General features: G+C 42.1%; 1 protein-coding gene across 1 annotated transcript; it reads left to right on the forward strand.

The window, feature by feature from the left end:
- The first annotated feature begins 2022 nt into the window (after positions 1-2022).
- On the forward strand, positions 2023-3658 carry LOC147893156 (uncharacterized). Its single transcript, XM_087387631.1, has one exon. The coding sequence runs from the start codon at positions 2418-2420 to the stop codon at positions 3048-3050; it is 633 nt and encodes a 210-aa protein (XP_087243757.1). The 5' UTR covers positions 2023-2417; the 3' UTR covers positions 3051-3658.
- Positions 3659-24390: the final 20732 nt, after the last annotated feature.

Here is a 24390-nt window from a genome sequence, read left to right on the forward strand (position 1 = left end):
TATGTACAATGTTCCATGTTCCATTGAGTTGGGTTTTATTGTACTGTGGACAGTGACTAATTACATAGAAAATGAACATGATAAGTTGAAAATCACAACATTAATGACAAATAAGTGGGGATGACACCCATCTGTAACATTTGTTGATAGATTACAAGCCTTGCATCAAAATGAAAGCCCTCGTAAAGCCCTTTTCACTATACCTAAGAAAGGTTGTGTGGGTGATTAAAGGTCCCTACATGGCATAATAACTTTGAAGCCAAAAAGATTCCCCACAATTAGGTACATGAAGCCAACAATCTTAAGGGTTGTAGAGAAATGCACTTTGGTTTGGTGTCATACTATTAATGAAAAAAAAAAAAGAGAAGTGTAGGAATGGAAAACTTTTCACCTAAGCTAAATTCTAATATAAGTTTCCTATTTGTTAGCAACCGAATTTTTTACTTCATGTTTCTCAACCCGAACCCTCCCACGGAGGAGGCATGCATCTAGACATACAAGATGGTCACCCTTTGTACATGTTCCATTAAAGCCACGTGTTTCTATGATGGTGATTGTACTTTTTAATACGGTCAGCTTGACAAAAATTAAAGGGAAACAGACCCTCTGCCCAGTTTAGCCAGGCATCGTGAGAAAAAGATAAATGGGTGGCTTTCCCCCCTTGCTAAATTCTAATATAAGTTTCCTATTTGTTAGCAACCTCCTCGCAACCACTTGAATTACACACGGAGGAGGCATGCATCCGGAGTCCGGACATGTAGTGATAAAATGTGTTCACACACGTTCCATTAAAGCCGTAATGGTGATGATGCTTTTCTTTGCATTTACTCAATTGTGAAGGTGGGTCTCTTACATTTGACTGGTTATTGTGTCATTTTCCAAAAGCTACCAAATGTGAGCAATTGTCTTTTTGACATTTGTTTATGGAGCTCCACCTCCAAGAGTCGTCGGTGGAGAAATCTCCATCTCAAAAGAAAACTGAAAGCCTTTGTGCAATGTCTCTCGTCGTTTTGCTTGTTTCGTGTCTCCTCATTCAGATTTGCGTATCGCGGTAATCCGCAACAGCACTGTCCCTTCGACCTCGTTTGCATGTACACGTAGAACCTTCTGAACTTTTGCCCGCTTCTCGTTTTGTGTCCTCATTGAGATTGTGAACTGAAGATAAGTGGTAAAAGGCAGTACTGGCACGGTGCCTCGTTTGCATGCACACGCAAAAAATCTTTTAGCTTTTACCCATAAGTTAGATGCGAAACATTGAATTGAAAGCAAAAATCGTGAGCGATGTGTTCTAGATTCTTATGAAGAGCAATATGGATGCTTTGAGCTAGTCTACGTTGATAAAAAGTCTGGTCAATTGCGTATACAGGAGCAGTTAGCTAGCAAAGTAGTGGCGAATTTGGAACCAGAAGAAAATTAATGAAACTGAACGGCAGTCGCTGAGATCAACCTCAGGATATCCAGAGGGTGGCTATCATCAGATACTGGAAGTCATTTATACAACTGAAGTGCAGAGTTTTGTCAAAGAGTAACGTGTGTAGTTTCACTGGAAGAAAAATCAGAAGATACGTAGGTTTGTGAGTTTTAAATACCGTCCACCTCGATCAACAGCAGTGCAGCAGCTAGCATTGGGAGGACGTAACGAAGCGCTGGAGCACACTAACGGACGAGAATCGAGCACGTTATGAGGAGACATAAATGAGGCGGGGAACGGACAGGGAGTTGGGAGAGAGACCGGTCACCGAAGACGACGGGTACCAAAAGTAGGGAAATCCCCAACTCGAAGGCTAGACGTATGTATTTCCGGCCGACTGAGCAGTGGCTTGATATTGCAATGGACCATGACAGGACGTACTGCGATGGTGGATTGTGAGATCAGGTCGTGCGTGATTTGAGAGTAGAATCTTGACTGCATGAGCACTGAAGCATGCGTGAGGAGCACGGCTGTCCTGAGAATCAGTTGCCAAAATCCTGGCTTTGACAAAACGCAAAAACGCACTGTTCCTGGGGAGGGAGACTGAATTCCCATTCGGGGGGAGAGAGAGAGAGAGAGAGAGAGAGGGCAGGAACTAAAGGAGTCTTCGCTTACTTATGCTCTTCTGCTTGCCAGCATAAGTTGAGTCATTTCGCCATTCCTCATTAAGCTGTGGGCGAGGCATTTGTGTATATTACTTGACCGTCGGCACCCAGGCTTAATTCTGCGATTTCCGAAGTCATTACTTTGCCATGTTCTTGTAGACGCTATAGGCGACAGCAGCTCCTTCCTCCCCGCCCTACGTATAGAGCTGAGAGGAGGTGACAGTCCTTGAAGTCTGAGGGATCCTTAGCCTTCCTAGGTTGATCATGTAAACACCGCGACTGCCGCATGCTGAGGTCGCCCCGAAATTTCCCAGCCCTGTGACGAGCTCAAACATGTCTCAATGCATTTGCAACAAATACCAGTATCATCTGCAGCTGGCGATATGTCCCCGAGTGTTGACACGCACGCCCCCGCATCCATCAGATTGTCACCCGGGAAGAGAAAAAGGATTCCTGGATTGCCAATTATCCGAGTAGTACAAATCGATACCCCAACGCTAGTGCAAACAGACGTTGCAAATTTCCGCTCGACCGTACAAAACTTGACTGGGAATACACGTATGGGAAGCGCAATGGCCATCGAGAGGGACCGTACTACAGCGGTAGTAGTTACAGACAACCATTATAACAAACAACTGAAGACCGGAGAATATGGGCTGCCCGATGCAGGTAAAGACAATCAAGACATCATACCAATTGATTGGCCAGATCTCTTCGATACATACTATATTTCGCCTCTGAAAGGAGCGGATTCAGAGCTAACACTGCAAGAGGAGCATGCAGATAATTGCGGTCTATCTTTGTTGGGACGGGAAAGCTTCAACGACAGAGATATACTAGCAGGATTGATCTCGGGAGAGCCACTCCCTGACGTGGGTATGCTCCCTCCGTTGGTCGATGAAACGAACTTAGGAAACGGATTTATCGTCGATCCAGATGTTGCTGTTTGTTCATCATGGATTAGAGACCCATGAAGCAATATGTAGATAACTTGGAACACTGTGTAGATGAGAAGCTCGGAACAATTCGGCTTAGTACGGTATTCCCTCTCGAATTAATTTGAAAGTTTACAGAAATTACAACTGGAATCCTGCCCTTAACAACTTGTGGAGTTTCCTACTGTATCTAGAGAAACAAGTAGGAGTACAATTATATTTCCTCTCGAAGTTTGTTGAAGTGTGCAGAAAGCGCAACTGTAATCCTGGGCTTAACAGAAAGAAGTAAGAGTAGATACAGAAAGAAGTAGGCGTTTTCAAGCTTTCAGCACAGGTGCAACATTCTTCTTGATAGGCTAATTCTTTTTGGCGTTGCTAGGCAGAACATGGTAAAGTGTCCAAACTTCTGTGGGCATTCCTTTAGTAAAATCACTTTAACATAGCGTGAAAAATGATTGGCATGCCTAACAAAGCGACAGTAAGCTTACCTGCTGAAGGGAATGGAATGGTCAATACTTCGACGGCGTCTTAGTTTTACTCTGTACATATGGTCGGATCAATAAGAGAAGTGTCGTCCTTGCTAGGCGTTCCCCATGAAAGCATTTGTCCAATTATGTTTGGTACATGATAGTAGGACATTTGATGTATTTTGCTCCCTACCAAGGTTGGTGCATGAACTCCGTTGGAGACATTGATGCTTAAGAATGGTTATTCAAGTGAAATTTCCTTCGAATCATATGTTCAATGTGTGGCTGAACTTTATTATTAGATTGTGGAGTGCTTAGTGGAGATTTGGAAGCTCGTTTTTATGATTTTCCTCATATTCTTTTGTTGATTTCAAAGAATTCTCTAAGATGCCTTCCTTACGTGCCTATATGGCACGTATCTTCCTTTAAAAGGCTTTAAACCTAGAACTCCAAATCAAGGGGAGAATACAAAAGGGAATACCTCTCATCTCTATTCTTGCTACTCCATCATTCTTATTGCCATGCACTTCAATGCGAATTTTAACAGCCTAGGGGTGACATGCCATAGCTAGGTTTTTTTTATGTTTTATGGTTTCTTGTTCTTGTTCTTGGGTTTTTAGTTTTGTTGCAATTGGGTCCTTTTGTTGTAGGTGCTCTTGTCTATGTAGCTTTATCGCCTTGTTTTATATAAAATTAGATGAACTCAAGTGTAGAAAGATGACACCACTTAGTTAATTGTTTGAATCTGAAACATGCTCTGCAAAACAATAGGAGATGCAATCCTTGCCTTATTTCATATAAAATTAGATGGAATAGATAACACCACTTAGTTAATCATTTGATGAAACATGCTTCGCCAAAAAATAGAAGATGCAATCCTCATGTTATGTGGATTGGCTTGGGAAAAAATGATAGATGTTGTTTCAACCATGTAGCAAATCATAAAAGTCATGTGTATAGTGCAATTACGAACCAATCTCTAGTACTAGTAATTGCCAATTGGGAGCAGATGCCTACATCTTAGATAAGATGGAATCCTTATATTCAACATTGGCAAGCTCTAGATGTTGTGTATGTGATGGAAAGAATTACTTATTGACAATAAATTTCTCCTACAATTAGTTGGCTAGAATGAATTAAATCACTCCAAATATGCTCTCTCATCATGCAATAAGCTTGTGGGTTTCTATCTCCATCAATCAATGAGTAATTTATGATCATACTTAAATGTGCAACGAGATTGTTAATTTGTCAAATTTTAATTCTTTGCCTATTTGAGGGAGATTTGAGGCTCGCTAATCATAATGATAGCAATAGCCAGCAAATAGTTTGCTTCTAGTCTTAGATAGACTTGGAATGTGGAACCATACTTCTTAGTTGCCTAGTAGTATTTGCTAACAAGGCCTTGCATTCACAAACTATCAAAATGTTGTAACAGCCACTTGCACTAAATAAAGGAGAGGCTACTGAATATAGGAAATGGACAGAAATAATCTAAATAACATAAATGCATTTTCTAAGGACCGGCATTGTCACATAAACCATAATAAACACTTTGATACCCCAAAAGATAAAGCCAAGCCATTGAGCCCTTGGTCAGTGAGAAGGGAGAAGGAATGCCGGTGATCAATATACTAGCAATCCCCTTCAAGATGATCCTTGCATGTTTGTAGTTCCATAAGAAGTGCTCAATATACTCCTCGAGAGAAGACAAGAAATACGAGTCCACCTCAAACGTGGAACTCCACTAGCTCCGTGCAATCCCTCCATAAACAAAAAGCCAAAAGAAAAGAGTAAGTTTCACTACTACACACGCATCCTATTGCGATGTTTACGTACCGACGATTAGCGCCCGCTTAGCGTTAATCGTCGGTATAAAAATCGGGTGTCGTAAATCGTCGCTATATAGCGACTTTTAATAAGCGTCGCTATATAGCGACGTTAGTACAAGTCGCTATATAGCGACTTTTAAAGGTCGCTATATAGCGACCTTAGTAAAAGTCGCTATATAGCGACTTTTACTAAGGTCGCTATATAGCGACACTGAGACTATATTATAGCGACGTTTTACAGAGAGGTTTTTTTTTTTTTTTTAGCCTTAAAATTTATTTTCTTCCAATGACAAAATTTTTTAAATTTTCATACATGTTTCAGCTCATAGAGAAATAAAAAATGAGAGCATGTACATCAAGCCTTTGAAGCTCATATATTCATGTCCAAGTTGGAGATGAGAAAAATCAAATTAAATAAGAGCATTTACATCAACTGTTTCATCTTGAGCCAAGTCTAAGGCGCCAAGCAAGTCTATCTCCAACTCTATACCGAGTTGATCTCCTATATCATCATCGTACTCTAGCATCGTACGTTCACCTAAAAGTATTTGATCATCTTCTTCAATTAAGCTTAAGTGTGGTGATTGATCTTGACGATTGTTGTCTTCCTCGTCAATATCGTGATCTCCATCCTCCTCCCGTGCGATGTCATTATGCGCATCTTCCTCTTGCCTCATATGGTGATCTATATCTTCTTCGCTAGATTCATCAATTGGATCCGGATTTGGTAGTGGCATCTCCATATCCACATCTCGATCTTCAAAAATCTGCTTACTTCGTGGTGCAACTTGGATCACGTACCACCATCTTGGATCAGAACGATCCGGATGAAAAACCACCTATATTGAAGATGAAAAATCACGTGCCAAATGTCGTCAATTATATATATATCAATGGACTTAAAAAACGAAAGCTTCAACTAATTAAATCATTAGTATGCACCTGCTCACAGTGCTCGGGAAGAACAAAAGTATCACTTTCATCGGTCCAATGTTTGGTGGAGTCTATTGCAAAGAGACCGCTACCATCTTTTCTCACAGTTGCATGGGGACCGTTGTAAGTAGTTCTAAACCATTTTACATCAAGAATGAAAATAGTAAATCGTCTGAAATCAATTTCATAGATGTCGCGTATGGTTCCACAATAATCCAACTGTGAGGAGAGAAGATTGGTATCCGAAGCACTTGCTCGGCTATCTTGTGTGAAGTTAGCCATGACTCCACAATCATACGTGACTCTCTTTGAATCGATGCGTTCTATGCGAAAATGTCGTCCATATGACCATAATGCACTGTACTTTTTGTACTGTAAAAGAGCATCATTAAAACAATGAAGATGCACCTATTTTATAGCATATATTGCCACAAATAATTACTTAATTACATCAAGAGATAAGAAACTTACATGCACCATATATCCAGATGATAACTCCCGCTCGCGCTCGTTTATTGTCTCTCCATCACGTTCGGCTTTACGTATAGCTAGTTGTAGCCAATCAAGTGACATGTGAGTAGGGAGAAGAGCCAGATCTCGTGGATATGGTTGTGATCGCCTGTACATTACTCTGAATCTCGTCCTTGCATTTATTCTTTCTGCTTTGGCCACTTCATATCTCTCAATCCACTTCTGCATCTCAGGGCTATTGAGGATACAAAACTTATTGAATTTCTCCATTTGCTCTTCGCTCATCTTTCTTTCAATCCCTTTTCCTTGGGGGACCTCGCCAATGATGCGATCATCATCCTTGTTGTGCCAAGCTTGCGGCATATCAGGATCCGTGGATGCAAGAAACTCTGTGATATATACTAATGACTCTTGCACAAGCCATCCCTCTGCCATGCTTGCTTCTGGTCTTGCTCTTTGTCTTACAAACCCCTTTAAAGTTTTCATAAACCGCTCGAGAAAAAACATCCATCGATTATGAACGGTACCTGCTATAGCCACCTCATCAACTATGTGCACAAGCAAGTGGACTTGAGTTGTCATAATGCTTGAGGGAAAGTGCTTCTCAAGCAAGCATACGGCTTCGATGGATTCCACCCTAGCCTTCTCGATGCTCGATATAGAGATCTCTTTTTGAGATATCCACCTATTTCACATGTCCATGCATATGTAAGATATTTGAGATATCCACCTATTTCACATGTCCATGAAGAAAATAGATAATGCGAATTGATAGTAAGCATACCTCACAATACCACAGATCTTGAATATAGCATTTCTAACATCTTCTTGTAAGCACCCTTTTATTGTAATTGGAAGGATGAACTATCAAAGCAACAATGAAATCATGTCAACAATATAACATAATAATAATTACGCTAATGCATCACTATTATCGGTACACTAATTCTACTTAGAATACCTGTAAGACCTTGTGCCAATCATGGGACTTGAGGCCACTAAGCTTATTGTCCTTTGAAAATGCTCCTTTCAAGCAACGCATGTACCCTGCCGGTGTTTGAAAAGAGGCAATGTCTGCCTTGATCGCTGCCTCCTCCCTCGTAGAGAGGATCCACGTTGCTTTCGGGAGGACAACTTTTCCTGAAGCATGCACTTGGGGCCACAAACGAGACATCCTATTCATAGCACGCAAGTCTTCTCGCACTCCTCTCGAGTCCTTGGAACCAACCAAGTGTGCCCAAATGGTAGCCCCCACATTCTTAAAGATATGCATGGGATCCAAGAGATGATTGATTTGTAACTGACCCCAATAAGGAAGCTCGTGAAAGATCGATAGCCTCTTCATACCAGGAGGAGGTTCCTCTCCATTCTCCCTCCAAGCTTGAATCCAATCACTTGCTTTTAAATATGATGGTGGTGGATCAAGCTGACCTCCACGTGCGAGATGGTCGAGCGGAAGGTATCGAGCATGACCTTCATAAACATTTTTCCTCATGTGTTTGGAGTAGCGTGCAAGCGATTTCAGAGCGGGTCCACAAACAGGACAAGCATGGTACCCACTTGTAGCAAGCCCTGCACGCGTGCATGAATATGTTAGTACAAGACATGCGTGCAAAAGAGAGTAAAAAAAGCATAATCCCTCATTGTACATGTAAAGACATAACCACGTACCTACGCACTCTCCATATCCTGGGTAGTCATGCATGGTCCACATCAAGATACCCCTGACGGAAATATCATTGGTATGCCTAGGAGCTCTGGAAATATCAAAGACCTGCACTCCTCTCCATAATATTTGTAACTCCTCTATCAAAGGTGCCATGTACACGTCCATGTTTCTTGCCTTGTACTTTCCTGGCACAAGTAGTGCAAGCATGAGGTGTCCCTTTTTTATTGTTAGCCATGGTGGGATATTGTAATTCACCCCGACTATGGGCCATGTCGACCAAGATGTCGAGCGTAACCCGAAAGGATTCACGCCGTCCATGGCTAGCCCAAGATGTAAGTTGCGTGGCTCTCTCGCAAAGTCCGGCCACTGATTATCTATGTGCTTCCAAGCCGCACAATCTGCGGGAATCCTCAATGTGTGATCAGTGGACCGATGAGATGCATGCCATGTCATCAACTCCGCTATGGATTTGCATCGAAACATGTGTTGTATTCTTGCAATGATGGGAAAGTGTCTTAAGACCTTTACCGGTATCCTCTCACCCTGCAAGTCATCTCTATATCGTTGTTCCCCACACTTTGGACAACTAGCCAAATCTCCATGCTCACGACGAAAGAGAATACAATCATTACGGCAAGCATGGATGGTATCATAATCCATACCCACCATTGTTAGCATCTTTTTCGCTTCATCTCTTGATGCGGGCATGGTATTTGGTGCAGGCAACATCTTTTGGAGCAACCTATGACAAAGACACTATCCAAATGATGATTCTCAAAACAAACAATATCCAAATAATGAGTCAATCAAATTAATGCAAGGGCTAACCTCATTAAGGCCGAGACACTTGTATCCGACCACCCATACTATACTTGTAGATTCAAGATTGAGAGACAAGCACGTAGTTTAGACATCCTGGCACCCTCGTACAATTGTGTTGATTGCAACTCTCGCATTTTCACCTCAGACTCTGACATCACGTGTACGTGGGATGTAGTGCCCCTAAAAATGGAATCCATCATGTCGACCATACCCTCGTCGTCATCTGGGAGACTATAGTCTTGTTGAAAGTGAGAAGGTATATGTGTACCCTCGTCACCCTCGTCATCCTGTCATAAGCTCATTCGTGTAAATAGAAGATCTTCTAATTCCGGGTATACAATAAGATTGCGAACTTAAATAGCTTTGACTTACCGATGATCCATCAACATGTGCAACACCAACGGGGGGTACTGGTTCCGGCTCCTCCCCATACATCCGCAAGTGGCGCATGATAATACGACGTTGATGTCGTACTTCTCGCTTGCAATGAGTGCAATGACAATATAACCTCTCCGTAAGCCACTTCGTGCTCCCGGGCGTTGGCGCATCATCGGATGAGCTTCCACTCGTCCCTTCCATCTACACTTATAAAACCAAAACATAAGCATGAAGAGGAGATGTACACAATTATGAGCATAGCATGTTTAATTTGAGCTTCTCTTGAGGCTATATAAAAAGAATGACATCGCTATATAGTAAGGATTGAAACAAAAAATCCTATATAGTAAGGCTGTGTAGTAAGAGGAGATATTGACAATTATAGGCATAGCATGTTTGAGTCACAAGAGGCCTCATTAAAAAACAAACAGTAAGCGTTGCTATATAGCGACGCTCTGTTCCGTCGCTATATAGCGACGATTTTAATTGAAAGCGTCGCTATATAGCGACGTTTTCAATTAAAAATGTCGCTATATAGCGACGAATAAGCGTCGCTATATAGCGACGCTGTGGGTTAAAACCCGAAACGCCGAAACCCGTGGCGTTTTGCTCAAAGCTTTCCTAATCTCTAAACTAAGCTCTCCAAAATCTCCTCCCACCTATTTTCACTGACCTCCCATCTATTCCAAGCAACCTCCTACCCTATTTCCCACTCCTCACCCTCCTCCTACCTCTTGTGCACCCTCTCTCTCCTTTTTCCCTCTTTGGTTTCCAGAAAGAAAGTTCTTCAAAAGGTGAGTTTTTTTCAACAATGTAGGTTGTTTGTTTGTTAGCTTTGGTTTTGTGAGTGTTTCTACTTGTATTGCTAAAGTTTTAAACTAGTTTTCATGCTTGATTAGAAAGGATTCAAACAAAAAACGAAATTTCAAGAAAGAAAGAAAGAAACTCACCTCTTCTTTATGTAATTCTCTTCCTTCTCTTCTCCTCAATCTCCTCCTTTCCTTGTCTCCTCAATCTTCTCTTTCCTTGTCTCCTTTCAAGAAGTTGCTTTTGTGATCTCCTCTTTCCACTAACATCTTATTTGAAAAAATGGGTTGTTTTCTCTCTTTTGTAGGGCCAGTCCACTACACCGAGCGGGACATAGTCTCTCTTTTGTGGGCCCAGTCCACTACACCGAGCGGGACATACTTTTACAGGTAAGTGCTTCCTCTTCTTTCCATTTAAGCTTTTTGTTATTTGCATTTGCCTGCAGCTAGCGCCTTAAGCGCTAGCTGCAGTGATGGGCGTAGGAACCCTCTCTTCCCCCTTCTCTTTTTCTCATTTTCCCCCTTCTCTTTTTTCCCTCTTCTCTTATTCTCTCTTTCCCCCTCTCTCTTTTCCCTTCTCTCTTTCCTTTCCCCCTTATTCTCTATTTCCGCATCCCTCTTATTCTCTTATGCTTATGCTTCTCTCATTCCGCATAAGCTCCTCCTCTATTTCCGCATGAGCATAAGCATGAGCTTATGCTTATGCTTATGCATAAGCATAAGCATAAGCTCATGCTTATGCTCATTCATGAGCATGAGCTTATGCGTAAGTTTCCGCAAGAGCTTATGCGGAAATAGAGAATGAGAGAAGCATATGCTTCTCTCATTCTCTTTTTCCGCATAAGCTCCTTCTCTCATTCCGCATAAGCTCCTTCTCTTTTTCCGCATGAGCATAAGCATGAGCTTATGCTTATGCTTATGCTTATGCTTACGCTTATGCATGCATAAGCATAAGCATAAGCTCATGCTTATGCTCATTCATCCGCAAGAGCTTATGCGTAAGTTTCCGCAAGAGCTTATGCGTAAGTTTCCGCAAGAGCTTATCCGCAAGTGCTCCTTCTCTTTTTCCGCATGAGCATAAGCATGAGCTTATGCTTATGCTTATGCATAAGCATAAGCATAAGCTCATGCTTATGCTCATTCATCCGCAAGAGCTTATGCGTAAGTTTCCGCAAGAGCTTATGCGTAAGTTTCCGCAAGAGCTTATCCGCAAGTTTCCGCAAGAGCTTATCCGCAAGTTTCCGCAAGTGCTCCTTCTCTTTTTTCGCATAAGCTCCTTCTCTTTTTCCGCATGAGCATAAGCATGAGCTTATGCTTATGCTTATGCATAAGCATAAGCATAAGCTCATGCTTATGCTCATTCTTCCGCATGAGCTTATGCGTAAGTTTCCGCAAGAGCTTATGCGGAAATAGAGAATGAGAGAAGCATACGCTTCTCTCATTCTCTTTTTCCGCATAAGCTCCTTCTCTCATTCCGCATAAGCTCCTTCTCTATTTCCGCATGAGCATAAGCATGAGCTTATGCTTATGCTTATGCTTATGCATAAGCATAAGCATAAGCTCATGCTTATGCTCATTCATCCGCAAGAGCTTATGCGTAAGTTTCCGCAAGAGCTTATCCGCAAGTTTCCGCAAGTGCTCCTTCTCTTTTTCCGCATAAGCTCCCTCTCTTTTTCCGCATGAGCATAAGCATGAGCTTATGCTTATGCTTATGCATAAGCATAAGCATAAGCTCATGCTTATGCTCATTCTTCCGCATGAGCTTATGCGTAAGTTTCCGCAAGAGCTTATGCGGAAATAGAGAATGAGAGAAGCATACGCTTCTCTCATTCTCTTTTTCCGCATAAGCTCCTTCTCTCATTCCGCATAAGCTCCTTCTCTATTTCCGCATGAGCATAAGCATGAGCTTATGCTTATGCTTATGCTTATGCATAAGCATAAGCATAAGCTCATGCTTATGCTCATGCTTCCGCAAGAGCTTATCCGCAAGTTTCCGCAAGAGCTTATCCGCAAGTTTCCGCAAGTGCTCCTTCTCTTTTTCCGCATAAGCTCCCTCTCTTTTTCGGCATGAGCATAAGCATGAGCTTATGCTTATGCTTATGCATAAGCATAAGCAGAAGCTCATGCTTATGCTCATTCTTCCGCATGAGCTTATGCGTAAGTTTCCGCAAGAGCTTATGCGGAAATAGAGAATGAGAGAAGCATATGCTTCTCTCATTCTCTTTTTCCGCATAAGCTCCTTCTCTCATTCCGCATAAGCTCCTTCTCTATTTCCGCATGAGCATAAGCATGAGCTTATGCTTATGCTTATGCATAAGCATAAGCATAAGCTCATGCTTATGCTCATGCGGAAATAGAGAAGGAGCTTATGCGGAATGAGAGAAGGAGCTTGTCATGAGCTTATGCGCAAGTTTCCGCAAGAGCTTATGCGCAAGTTTCCGCAAGTGCTCCTTCTCTTTTTCCGCATAAGCTCCTTCTCTTTTTGCGCATAAGCTCCTTCTCTCATTCCGCATAAGCTCCTTCGCAAGTTTCCGCATGAGCATAAGCATGAGCTTATGCATGAGCTTATGCTTATGCTTATGCATAAGCATAAGCATAAGCTCATGCTTATGCTCATTCATGCTTATGCTTATGCTTATGCTTATGCTCATGCTTATGCTCCTTCTCTATTTCTGCATGAGCATAAGCATGAGTTTCCGCAAGTTTCCACAAGTTTCCGCAAGTTTCCGCAAGCATAAGCATAAGCATAAGCTATCCGCAAGTTTCCGCAAGAGCTTATCCGCAAGTTTCCGCAAGTGCTCCTTCTCTCTTTCCGCATAAGCTCCTTCTCTTTTTCCGCATGAGCATAAGCATGAGCTTATGCTTATGCTTATGCTCATCATAAGCTCATGCTTATGCTCATTCATGTCCATGAGCTTATGCGTAAGTTTCCGCATAAGCTCCTTCTCTTATTCCGCATGCAAGTTTCCGCAAGTTTCCGCATGAGCTCCTTCTCTTATTCCGCATAAGCTCCTTCTCTTTTTCCGCATAAGCTCCTTCTCTATTTCCGCATGAGCATAAGCATGAGCTTATGCTTATTCATGAGCATGAGCTTATGCGGAAGTTTCCGCAGGAGCTTATGCGGAAATAGAGAATGAGAGAAGCATATGCGGATCTCATTCTCTTTTTCCGCATAAGCTCTTTCTCTTTTTCCGCATAAGCTCTTTCTCTTTCTCTTTTGCGTGAGCATATGCGGAAATAGAGAATGAGAGAATTCTCTCCTCCTCTATTTTCGCATATGCGGAAACATGAGCATAAGCTCATGCTCACCCATGAGCATAAGCATAAGCTCATGCGGAAAAAGAGAAGGAGCTTATGCGGAAATAGAGAATGAGAGATGCTTCTCTCCTTCTCTTTTTCTGCATAAGCTCCTTCTCTTTTTCCGCATGAGCATAAGCATGCGGAAACTCATCCTTCTCATGCTTATGCTCATGCATGTGCATGAGCTTATGCTTAAGTTTCCGCATAAGCTCATGCACATGCGTGAGCTTATGCGGAAATAGAGAATGAGAGAAGCATAAGCTCATTCTCTATTTCTGCATAAGCTCATTCTCTATTTCCCACTCTATTTCCCCCTTCTCTCATTCTCTATTTTCCCTCATCTCTTTCCCTTTCTCTCATTCTCTATTTCCTCGTTCTCATTCTTTTCTTTCCTTTACATCTTCTTTCCCTCTTATCTTTCCCTCTTCTTTCCCTCTTTCCTTTCCCTCTTCTTTCCTTTCCCTCTTCTTTCTTCTTGCCTATGCCTATGCCTATGAGAATGCTCATGTTTGTTTATTTGTTTTCTGTTTTCGTGTTTGTGTCTATGTTAGACATGGGATCACGTCGCTCATCGGACGAGTACGGACAGCCTCGCAGGAGGAGAGCTCACGATCTATATGCTCCAGAGGACTTTGATTCCTCTCAGGCGACTACCCCGAGGACTACCCCTGGTCCGAGACTCCTCTCGGTCCTAGCACTGTGACTACCCCTGGTCCGACCCCTCTTCCACGTAGCACTGCGACTACCCCTCAGGGGACTCCTTTGCTAGCCGCGCATGGCTTTGTTGGGACTCCCGACGAGTTTGTAGCGCAGATGAGCGATGAGGAGGCAGCGAGATTCTTCTCTCTGCTCTCTCAGAGGACCTCCGCAATTCCTTCCCCTACACCGACGGGTGGATGTACAGCCCAGCCATCCCCTCGCGCCCCTTCGACCGCGGGATCATCACCTGCGCATGCCTCCCGCAAGGGAAGGAAGAGTAGGATGGGCGGCTCATGTTGTGCTGACTCAGGAGATGTAGACGAGTCAGCACACTCACGCTCCTTTAGGTCTCCACTTGGTCCGGAGACACAGTATCAGTCAGGTCCCTTTCCCTCTCCTACTCCCACAGCTACTCCTCGATCCGGAAGCGGTCGCGCAGCTTCCACTCCTTCAGACTCTGCTACCGTCAGTCCCCCTTACTCATCAGGGGATCTCTCCTATCAAATCACATCTGCCGGAGAGATAATAGAAGACAAAAAGGGCAAAGCAGTGATGGCCGCCATGAGGCGGTTGATGAGTCATCACTTCAAGAGCGGCATAAATATCGATTGGCGGTATCAAGATGGCCAAAAGAAGCAGGCGGTGATCGATGAGTTAAAACTCAGATTTCCTAATCCGCCAAATGTGGAGTTTAATAACAGTTATATGCTCGAGCGCATGGGTTTGGTCCTAAAGCATCGCAGATCAACCATGCGTACTTCCATTACAAAGGGGTTGTCTAAACCCAGCTGGGCAGACAAAGCTGATTGGAAGTACTTCAAGAAGCAACATAGGGACCATCCTGAAATGTTCGAGGGTCAGAGGAGGGCTGCGAAGAGACGGCTGGATGTCGTAGGTACTTCGCACTTTGGTGCAGGTGGACGGTATGCGTTTGAGGCAACCGTGGTAAGTTTACTTCTTTCCATTTAATGTATTGTTCTATTTGTTTTACTTACATATTACATGCACTTTAGCTAACTCTAACTCTCGTAAATTGGATCCACAGCAAGCTGCGATGGGTCGTCTTCCTACGGATGCAGAGACGCGGCGCGCATTTCGGATAGGAACCAAGCCGTGGTTCATTGAGCAAGAGGCAATGGGAGCGACATTCGATTGGGCTGAGGTGGCTGCTCGCACGGTATAAGTTTACTCCTGCTTGTAATCTCACTTTTTAATTTAAGTTCCAATCTAATTTTCGATTTATATGGTTCACTCTCAGGGTCAAAGCTCAAGCGTCCCATCATCAGAGACGAGCGATCAACAGGGGCAAGGATCGGATGCAGGTGCCGATGACGAAGGAGAAGACGGAGGTGTCGGGGACGAGGGAGAAGATGCAGGTGCCGAGGACCAGGGAACAGCCCAACAAGACGATTCGGATTCGGATTCGGATTAGTAGTGGTAGTAGCATTTTTCATATCCGCTCGTTAGAGCCATTTTGTATCGCCCTTTCACAGGGTAATTTTGTTTCAAACACAGTTGTATATGTATATGCATTTCTTCCTCATCGTTCACAAGAACAATTTTGTATCACCCTGCAAGCAAGGGAAATTTTGTTATAAAAAACTTTCTTTTGTAATTACAAAAAAAAAAAAATGGTTAGTGGGGCTAAACAGGGCTTCCTTTTGGCCCTGTTTAGCCCCACTAACCATTTTTTTTACCTTCTGTTAATCGTCGCTATATAGCGACGTTTACCAGTGTCGCTATATAGCGACGATTAACAGAGTCGCTATATAGCGACGTTTACATCGTCGCTATATAGCGACGTTTATATCGTCGCTATATAGCGACGTTTACATCGTCGCTATATAGCGACGATTAACAGCGTCGCTATATAGCGACGGTTTATAGCGACGCTCCTTTTCTGACGATTTTAACGACTTTTATAGCGACCTTTGCGCCCGTGAAAAAAAAAATTTTTAATGTAAAAAGCGTCGGTATTTCCGTCGGAAAATGGCCTATGCCTTGTAGTGTTTCCTATTCTTGAGTGATTTCCAGAGGCACTTTCAAAAGGATTTCTACAAGTTGACCTAGAAATCCGAAAATCCTTTGAATGAGGAGTTGTGGTGGGATTCCAACCTCTAAGATTGAGATGAAACTTCCTAGCATTAATGACATGTCGAAAATAAGGGGAGGCTTTTCTCTTGGTGCCCTACCTCAATCAATTTCCAATGCCTCGAGTCCCACTGCAAATACTTTATGCAAACACCTCCATAGAGCCAAATCCTCCATGCACCTAGGGTCTAGATATCACCTTGAAGACAAAAAACTACACTACTCCACATGACCTACCACCTTGATAGGCTAAAATGCAATATCGATAAGGATATCATTTGTGGAGTTAGACAACCTACCCCCTCAAATGAACATCAAAGACCAAGGCATCCTTGTTTTACCCTTGTAGTCCTAAGACCTATGACCTAAAGTGGGATCACTAATCTTGTAAAGTCCCCAAGCCAAATAGACCAAAAGTGAGGCCCATCACTTGTACGAACCCAATCCAAGGATATGGTTGCATCAATGTGCTCAATTCTTCTTTCAAGAAATTTCTCTAACTTGTTGACTTACTAATTGGAGTCTATGAACATGCAAGGGGAGAATCCAATAGACAATGCTCATGAAATCATCTCTTCCATTACAGGGGAGAGAGAAAGATTACACCTCCATTATACTATTCTACCAAAGAGAGACCAAAGGAGTCTTTACACCTATACTTTCAAGATGCCACATCATCATACACTATACCACTCTATATCCATCTACCATCTATATACATATGCATACATATATCATCTATACATCATAAATTCTCCCCTCAAGCTCAGCATGAGTGTGTACATCGCATAGACCCAAAGCATATCTAAAAGGCAAAACTTATCTTTACTCAAATACTTGGTAAAGATATCGGAAATCTATGCATTTGTCCTCACATATCTCAAGTCAATTTCTCCACTTATTACTTTCTCTGAGCTTTCTCCTTGATGCGGTGATAGTGGACCTCTATATGTTTTGTCCTTGCATGGTAAATGGGATTCTTGGGCTAGCATGATAGTACTTATGTTGTCACAATAGATCACTACTAGACCATCAATGCACACACCCAATTCATGAAGAAGAAATCTTAGCCAAGTTTCTTCACATGCTAGTATGGCAACCCCTGTGTATGCCACTTCTATTCTAGAAAATGCAATGGTGGGTTGTTTCTTGTTGCTCCAACTAACCACACTACTCCCAAGAGAGCATGCATACCCACTAGTTGACCTTCTATCATCAATGTTGCCGCCCCAATCAACATCAATATAACCTTGCAAGCATATTCCTCCTTGGCATAAAACAAGCCAACATTTATTGTCGCTTTCACATATCTAAGTATTCTTCTCACTGCATCAAGGTTACTCTTGCACAGCTTTTACATAAATTAACTCACCACACTCAAAGCATAGCTCAACTCTGGTCTAGTGATGGTGAGATATACGAGACTTCTAACCATCTTTTGGAAAATAGTCACATCCTACAAGTAGTAGCATTTTGATCATCCAGCCATCTTTTGAAAAATAGTCACATCCTACAAGTAGTAGCCACCATCAACCATCTTAGCTTTTTTCTCAAGTGGAGTTTCAATCGGTTTGCATGCTTTCATACCATATTTTTCCAGCATGTCCAATGCATATTGTTTGTAGCATCCAAATACCATGAGGTGAGTCAATTACCTCAATCCCAAGAAAGTACCTTAGCTGTCCAAGATCTTTCATGTCAAATTTACTTGACAATCTTTTCTTAGTTGCTCTAATTTTTGCATCAAGACTCCCTATGATGATTAAATCATCTACACTTGCACCAAGCTTCTAGAGCTTGCTTCAATCCATACAAGGATTTCTTTAACTTGCACACATGCATAGGGTATTTGGGATATATGTATCCCTAGCAGATGCATATAAAATTCCTCATGAAGTGTACCATTCAAAAAAAAAAATTTGAGTAATTTCACAAACCCCTCCTAATACTAAGAGCTTGATTAAGGAGAAATTCTCAGCAGAATGCTTTTCAACCTTGAAGAAAGCACAAGTACATATTAAGATGAACCATCTGCTACAGATGGTCTTGAACATGAAAAAGAAGCTTGTAGGAGAGCTTATGTGACCCAACAAGCAGGGCAACTATAAGGTAGATATGGGAGAAGTCAAACATCTGGCATAAGAATTGATTACATGCAGAGCAAAACCAAAAGATGTGGACTATTGAGCGCTTGTATTAAAGGTGCAATATCATGCACAAAATCTAACTGGTGTATTAATAGATGGAGGATCCAGAGTCAATATTTTGCCTCAGTTGAAGGCACATGGTGGAGAGGGAGAGAGAGAGGGGGTAGGCTAGGGAGAGAGGAAGTGATACTCAAAGAGAGACATAATGAAATGGAACTGAAATGACGAGAGCAATGAATCAAAATGAAAGTAAGTACTCACATGTAGACCAAAGGGCTTGTAGCTTGATACTTGATTGGCTTGACACTAGACAAGTGCAGCTCTTATGTAGAGCACACACACACATATGAACACCATGTTGAGATATCGAGCTCCACTCGTGATATGCTAGGGTGACCATTGTGCATTTATGTCACCGACTTGTTAGTTGCAGATGCGGTTGGTACACCGCCCATGAATAATAGCTGGATGATAGCTATCTTTATGTACTCTAGTTAGTGGCTCAGTTAGTATGCCACCTTAGTTAGCTGAGTTTGGTTTGAGACCCACATATAGGGTTCACCTATTCTTTTGTACTTAGAGTTCTTTTGGCTTTCACAACTAAGAAGAGGTAAACTATTTTCAGCCTCCACCTTTGTGTATATTCCACCATTGTGTATGTGAGAATGCTGCAAGTGAGACTCCTTCCATCTCTCCCACTCTCTTCACATGGTATCAGAGCTCGGTTCGTGGTAAGGAGCTCAAGAAAGCAAACCAAGTTCGCGGTGTCCTAGTAAGAGGATCAGTGTTGCTTTCCTTTTTTTTGGAGTTTGGGAGCAAATTTGCAGGTAGCACAGTCGAAAAGTGCAAGAGCACTGTCTCAGATTGGGATGCCCTTCATGGTGTGGCGAGAGGGCAGTATATGCTACGGGTAAGGGCAAAGCCCTTGGTGAAATTATTTTTTTGATTCGATGCCATTTCAGGGCCCGTTTTGGTGGCAGAAGTTTTTAGTAGGCACTCAGGAAAGTGCCCTGTTTTTGCTGTGCGACCACTGTTCTACAGGTCGGTGAAAACTTATCACAGAAATTACATTGTATGCCTGTGCGCAGAGATATTGGGAGTGACAAAATCATTCTTATTTCCTATTGATGCATAATTGTTACTAGGAATCCACTCTCGTCAATTTTGCAGATTTGCCCTTGTGAGGTAGAAGTTGTGTTTTTTTTTTTGCAGTGACAGAATATTTTGCAGTGTTGTGTAATGGCGTCTGATGCTCTTTCATAGCTTGTCATTGAAAAGCTTGACAAGAATAACTTCCAAGCATGGAAGTTTAGAATGACGAATTTCCTTAAGGGAAAAGGCTATTGGGAGTTCATTACTGGAGCTGAACAAGAACCAGTTATTCCTAATGTTCCCAATCAACAGGAGTTGAAGGCATTTAAGGGTTGGCATGAGAGAGCCAAAAAAGTTATGTACTGGCTGTCTATCAGTATTTCAGATTCTATGATTGCGCATATTCAGGATGCAAGCACACTAAAGGAGGTATGGGATACTTTGACAAAAATGTATAGCACAAATACACAAGCCAAGAAAATGTAGCTCAAGTAGGACTTGCATAATGTGCAGAGAGAAAATATGAGCATCAATGACTACCACATGAAGGTCAAGAAGATTGTAGATGCACTTGCTTCTATTGGGTCGCCAGTGGAAGATGAGGATTTAGTTTCTGTGACCTTAAATGGTCTAGGAAAGGATTATGCACAATTCCAGACATCCATTGCCGTCCGTGACAATTTTCTTGATTTTGAGGAGTTGATTGCTCTTCTAATTTTTGAAGAGCAAAGAAATGGTGGTGCATCTTCTTCAAGAGGAACTTCAAAAGAAGTTGTCTTCTACCCAAATGCTGGAAGAGGTAGAGGCAGAGGTAGAGCAAGCCGATTTGGAGGTCGTGGTAGAAATCAGAATATGTAGCAAATTCAAGAAAACCAATCCTATGGAGGAGGACGTGGTAACTTTAGAGGCAGGGGGAGCCAAAGAGGTCGTGGTGGATGGCAGAGAGGCCAAAATGCAAACACCAATGTTGAATGCTACTACTATGGTTAAAGACTGCTATAAAAAGCAGAATGATATCATGATTGGAAAATTGTAGCAAGGCAATTATGCATCCTCTAGTAGACAGGGTGATGACAGAAATGAGCATCTGTTTATGGTGCAACACATGACCAATTCTGTGACAAGTGCAGAAGAAAGCAATGATGTGTGGTATGTTGAGTCAGGTGCATCAAACCACATGACAGGTCATGCAGAATGGATGCAGGATGTAAGAAAAATGGAAAGACCAGGATTTGTGGAGACTGGTGATGATACTGCACATCCTATTGTGCAGATTGGTAAAATTCCTTTGTCTATGCAGGATGGAAAAAAGAAATACCTGTCTGATGTATTTCATGTCTCGAATATCACCAAGAACCTAGTCTTTGTTGGTCAAATGGTTGAGCAGGCCTTGCAACTCAAATTTAATCCTCATGGATGCTTTGTTGAGGATATGAAAAATAAAGGTCGCTTGATAGCAAAAGGGAAGAAGAAGGGCAGGATGTTTACGTTGGATGCGGACATGCCTACAGCAATGTTTGCACATGGGACCGGCGTAGTTGCAAATATTGACATCTGGCATAAACGCATTGGTCATGTTAATGTACAGTGACTTAAATTAATGCAGGCCCAAAATATTATTGAAGGATTACCTAAGTTCAAGGTTGCAGAAATGTATAAGGTGTGTGAAGCCTGTCAATTTGGAAAACAAGCAAGGAAACCATTTCCTAGACATGTTCAAGAGAGTAAGAGGCCATTGGAATTAATCCACTCTGATGTGTGGACTACTAAAACTGCATCTATTGGAGGCTGTAATTATTTTGTCACTTTTTTTGCTACAAGTGGAAAAAAGGGAGCTCATTTTGGGGCCCTGTAAGAAATTCACTATTTTCTCTTTTCTCTCTCTACAAAAGCAAGAAAATATGGATACTTGCATGAGAAATGTCAGTGTGAAAAGGAATAAATATATTCTTTCAGATGCTTTACATTCAATGTTCATATAAGAGCAACACTTTTCTGTGCAGAATTTGGTGATTCTGACACCGCAAACGCGTCCGGAACAATCTCAAAAGTACCAAATCGCGTTTTTTTGCAAGACGCATTTTTCGACCTTTTTTGGCCGTTTTCGGGCCTCCGGATGTCCGATTCCAGCGTTTCCAGTGCGGTTCTTGGGGTTTTGGGTCGTTCCGGATGCGTCTGCGGTGTCAGAATCACCAAATTCTGCATAGAAAATAAATTTTTTAAAGATTCAAATTAGATCACCTCATTAATGTGACATGCTTCTACGAACATATAGTACTATTTCTTTTTCTTATTTTCATTTTCTTTTATTGAATTTTCAACGTTACGTTGGCCCACTCCTAATTGGTTGAGAGCCTATTTTCGCTCTCTTCTAAAAGGCCCCAAAATGAGCTCTCTTTTTTCCTAGTGATGCTATAACCCTTCCACTTGTAAGTTTACATTGAGCAGAGATGATGTTTTTGACGAGTTGAGTAGCTGGTATAAACCAGTAAATGTGACTGATAATATAGATGCACAAACTGGTAATGCTGCATAGAATTCACAGCAGCAATCACAAAATATTAATGGACCTATAGTGTCCTCTAGCAGTGGTTCACACACTTCGCCATGGATAGGCAGATTGAGATCAGGAGGATCTCCTCAAAGCAATGCAGATAGTGGTATGCAAGTATTACAAAGAGGAAAAGAGAAAGTAGATCAGCCCATGGTTGATGTGAATGCAGGTCATTCTTATGTGGATGGTGAATCCAGTGTCTCAGAATAGAGCCTTGATGATGAGTTGGGTATTCCTTCTGTTGTTACATTTGGATTAAGAAAGACAAGGGATGTTTTGAGAGCACCTGGTAGTGAGCCTATTTTGCACAGGTCTGCTAGAGCTAGGTATCCTGTGGATAGGCTGAAATATGATGGATTTATAGCCATTCACTATGCCTATATGGTCAAAGTGATACATGAACCAGAACCCACTTCTTTTGGGCAAGCCATGGGAAAAGAAAAATGGGAGAAAGCTATGGATGAAGAAATGGATGCCTTGGAAGCAAATGATACATGGGAATTGATGCCTTTGCCAAAAGACAAGAATGCAATTGGCTACAAGTGGGTTTATAACGTGAAGCACAATGCAGATGGTTTTGTGAATAGATACAAGGCAAGATTAATTGTCAAGGGGTATGCACAGACATATGGCATTGATTATGAAGAAACGTTCAGTCCAGTTGCAAGGATGGCAACCGTAAGAGCAATCATTGCTATGGCTACATCAAAGGGATGGTCTTTACATCAGATGGATGTAAAGAATGATTTCTTGCATGGTAATTTGCAAGAAGAGGTCTATATGGAGCAGCCATCAGGTTATGTTCATGTTGTTCATCTTGAGTTTGTTTGCAGGTTGAAGAAAGCCTTGTATGACTTGAAGCAAGCACCCAGAGCATGGTCTGACAAGATAGGCAGTATCTTGTCACTATTGGCTTTCAAATTTCCAAGGTAGATTTCTCACTTTATGTGAGAAAAACAGAGAGGCATTATGTTGCTTGTCATTTATGTTGATGATTTGATCATCACAGGTGATAGTGATGAAGATATCCTTCATGTGAAAATGCTATTGAAGCAGAAGTTTGAGATGAAGGATTTGGGAGAGCTACGTTACTTCTTGGGCATTGCGGTGATTAGATCCACAAGTGGGATATGGCTCTTGCAGAGGCAGTATGGATTGGACATGCTGTCCAAATATGGGATGACAGGCTGTAAGCCTATTTCAGTTCCTTTGGAGCAGAATGTGAAGTTGAGCGCAGATGCAGGTGAGCTTCTAGAAGACCCTACTATGTACAAACGCATAGTAGAAAGTTTGATTTATATGACTATTACCAAGCCAAATTTGAGCTATGTTGTTGGGTTGGTAAGTCAGTTTATGTAGGCTCCAAGGAAACCACATTTGGATGTGGCTAGACGCATACTGAGTTATGTAAAGTCCACATTGCAATATGGACTATTTTATGAGACTGGGGTTCAAATACAGTTGCATGGATACACTGATGTTGATTGGGATAGTAGTATTTCTGATAGATGATCTACAAGTGGATATATGCTCTCTTTTGGGAGTGCTGCAGTCACTTGGAGTAGCAAGAAACAGTCTATAGTTGCCTTGTCAAGCATAGAGGCTGAGTATAGGGGTGCAGCAATGGCTGCATGTGAGGTAGCTTGGTTGCATAAGCTACTTTATGATATGCATCAGTCTACAGATGGGCCAGTTGTCATTTATTATGACAACATGAGCAGTATACACTTGGCAAATAACCCAGTCTATCATGCTAGAACAAAGCACATTGAGGTGCATTATCACTATGTGCGGGAGAAGGTTCTAGTAGGTTTTATTGATCTAGTTTATGTCAGCACAAAGGATCAGGTAGCTGACATATTCATGAAGGCATTGGGTGCAGAGAAGCTGTGCAAGTTTAGAGACCTGTTTCGTGTGCAGGAATTGGGATTGAGCTCGAAGGGGAGTGTTAAGATCTCGAGCTCCACTCGTGATATGCCAGGGTGACCGTTGTGCATTTATGTCACTGACTTGTTAGCTGCAAATGCAGTTGGTACACTGCCCATGAATAATAGCTGGATGACAGGTATTTTTATGTACTCTAGTTAGTGGCTCAGTTAGTATGCCACCTTAGTTAGC

The sequence above is a fragment of the Dipteris shenzhenensis genome, chromosome 16, assembly GCF_047967505.1.
Source record: "Dipteris shenzhenensis isolate YYH24624 ecotype China chromosome 16, Dip_SZ_1.0, whole genome shotgun sequence".
NCBI classification, from domain to species: Eukaryota; Viridiplantae; Streptophyta; class Polypodiopsida; order Gleicheniales; family Dipteridaceae; genus Dipteris; species Dipteris shenzhenensis.

Coding starts and splice junctions, on each gene's coding strand:
- LOC147893156 (XM_087387631.1), top strand. CDS start 2,418: ATGCATTTGCAACAAATACCAGTATCATCTGCAGCTGGCGATATGTCC.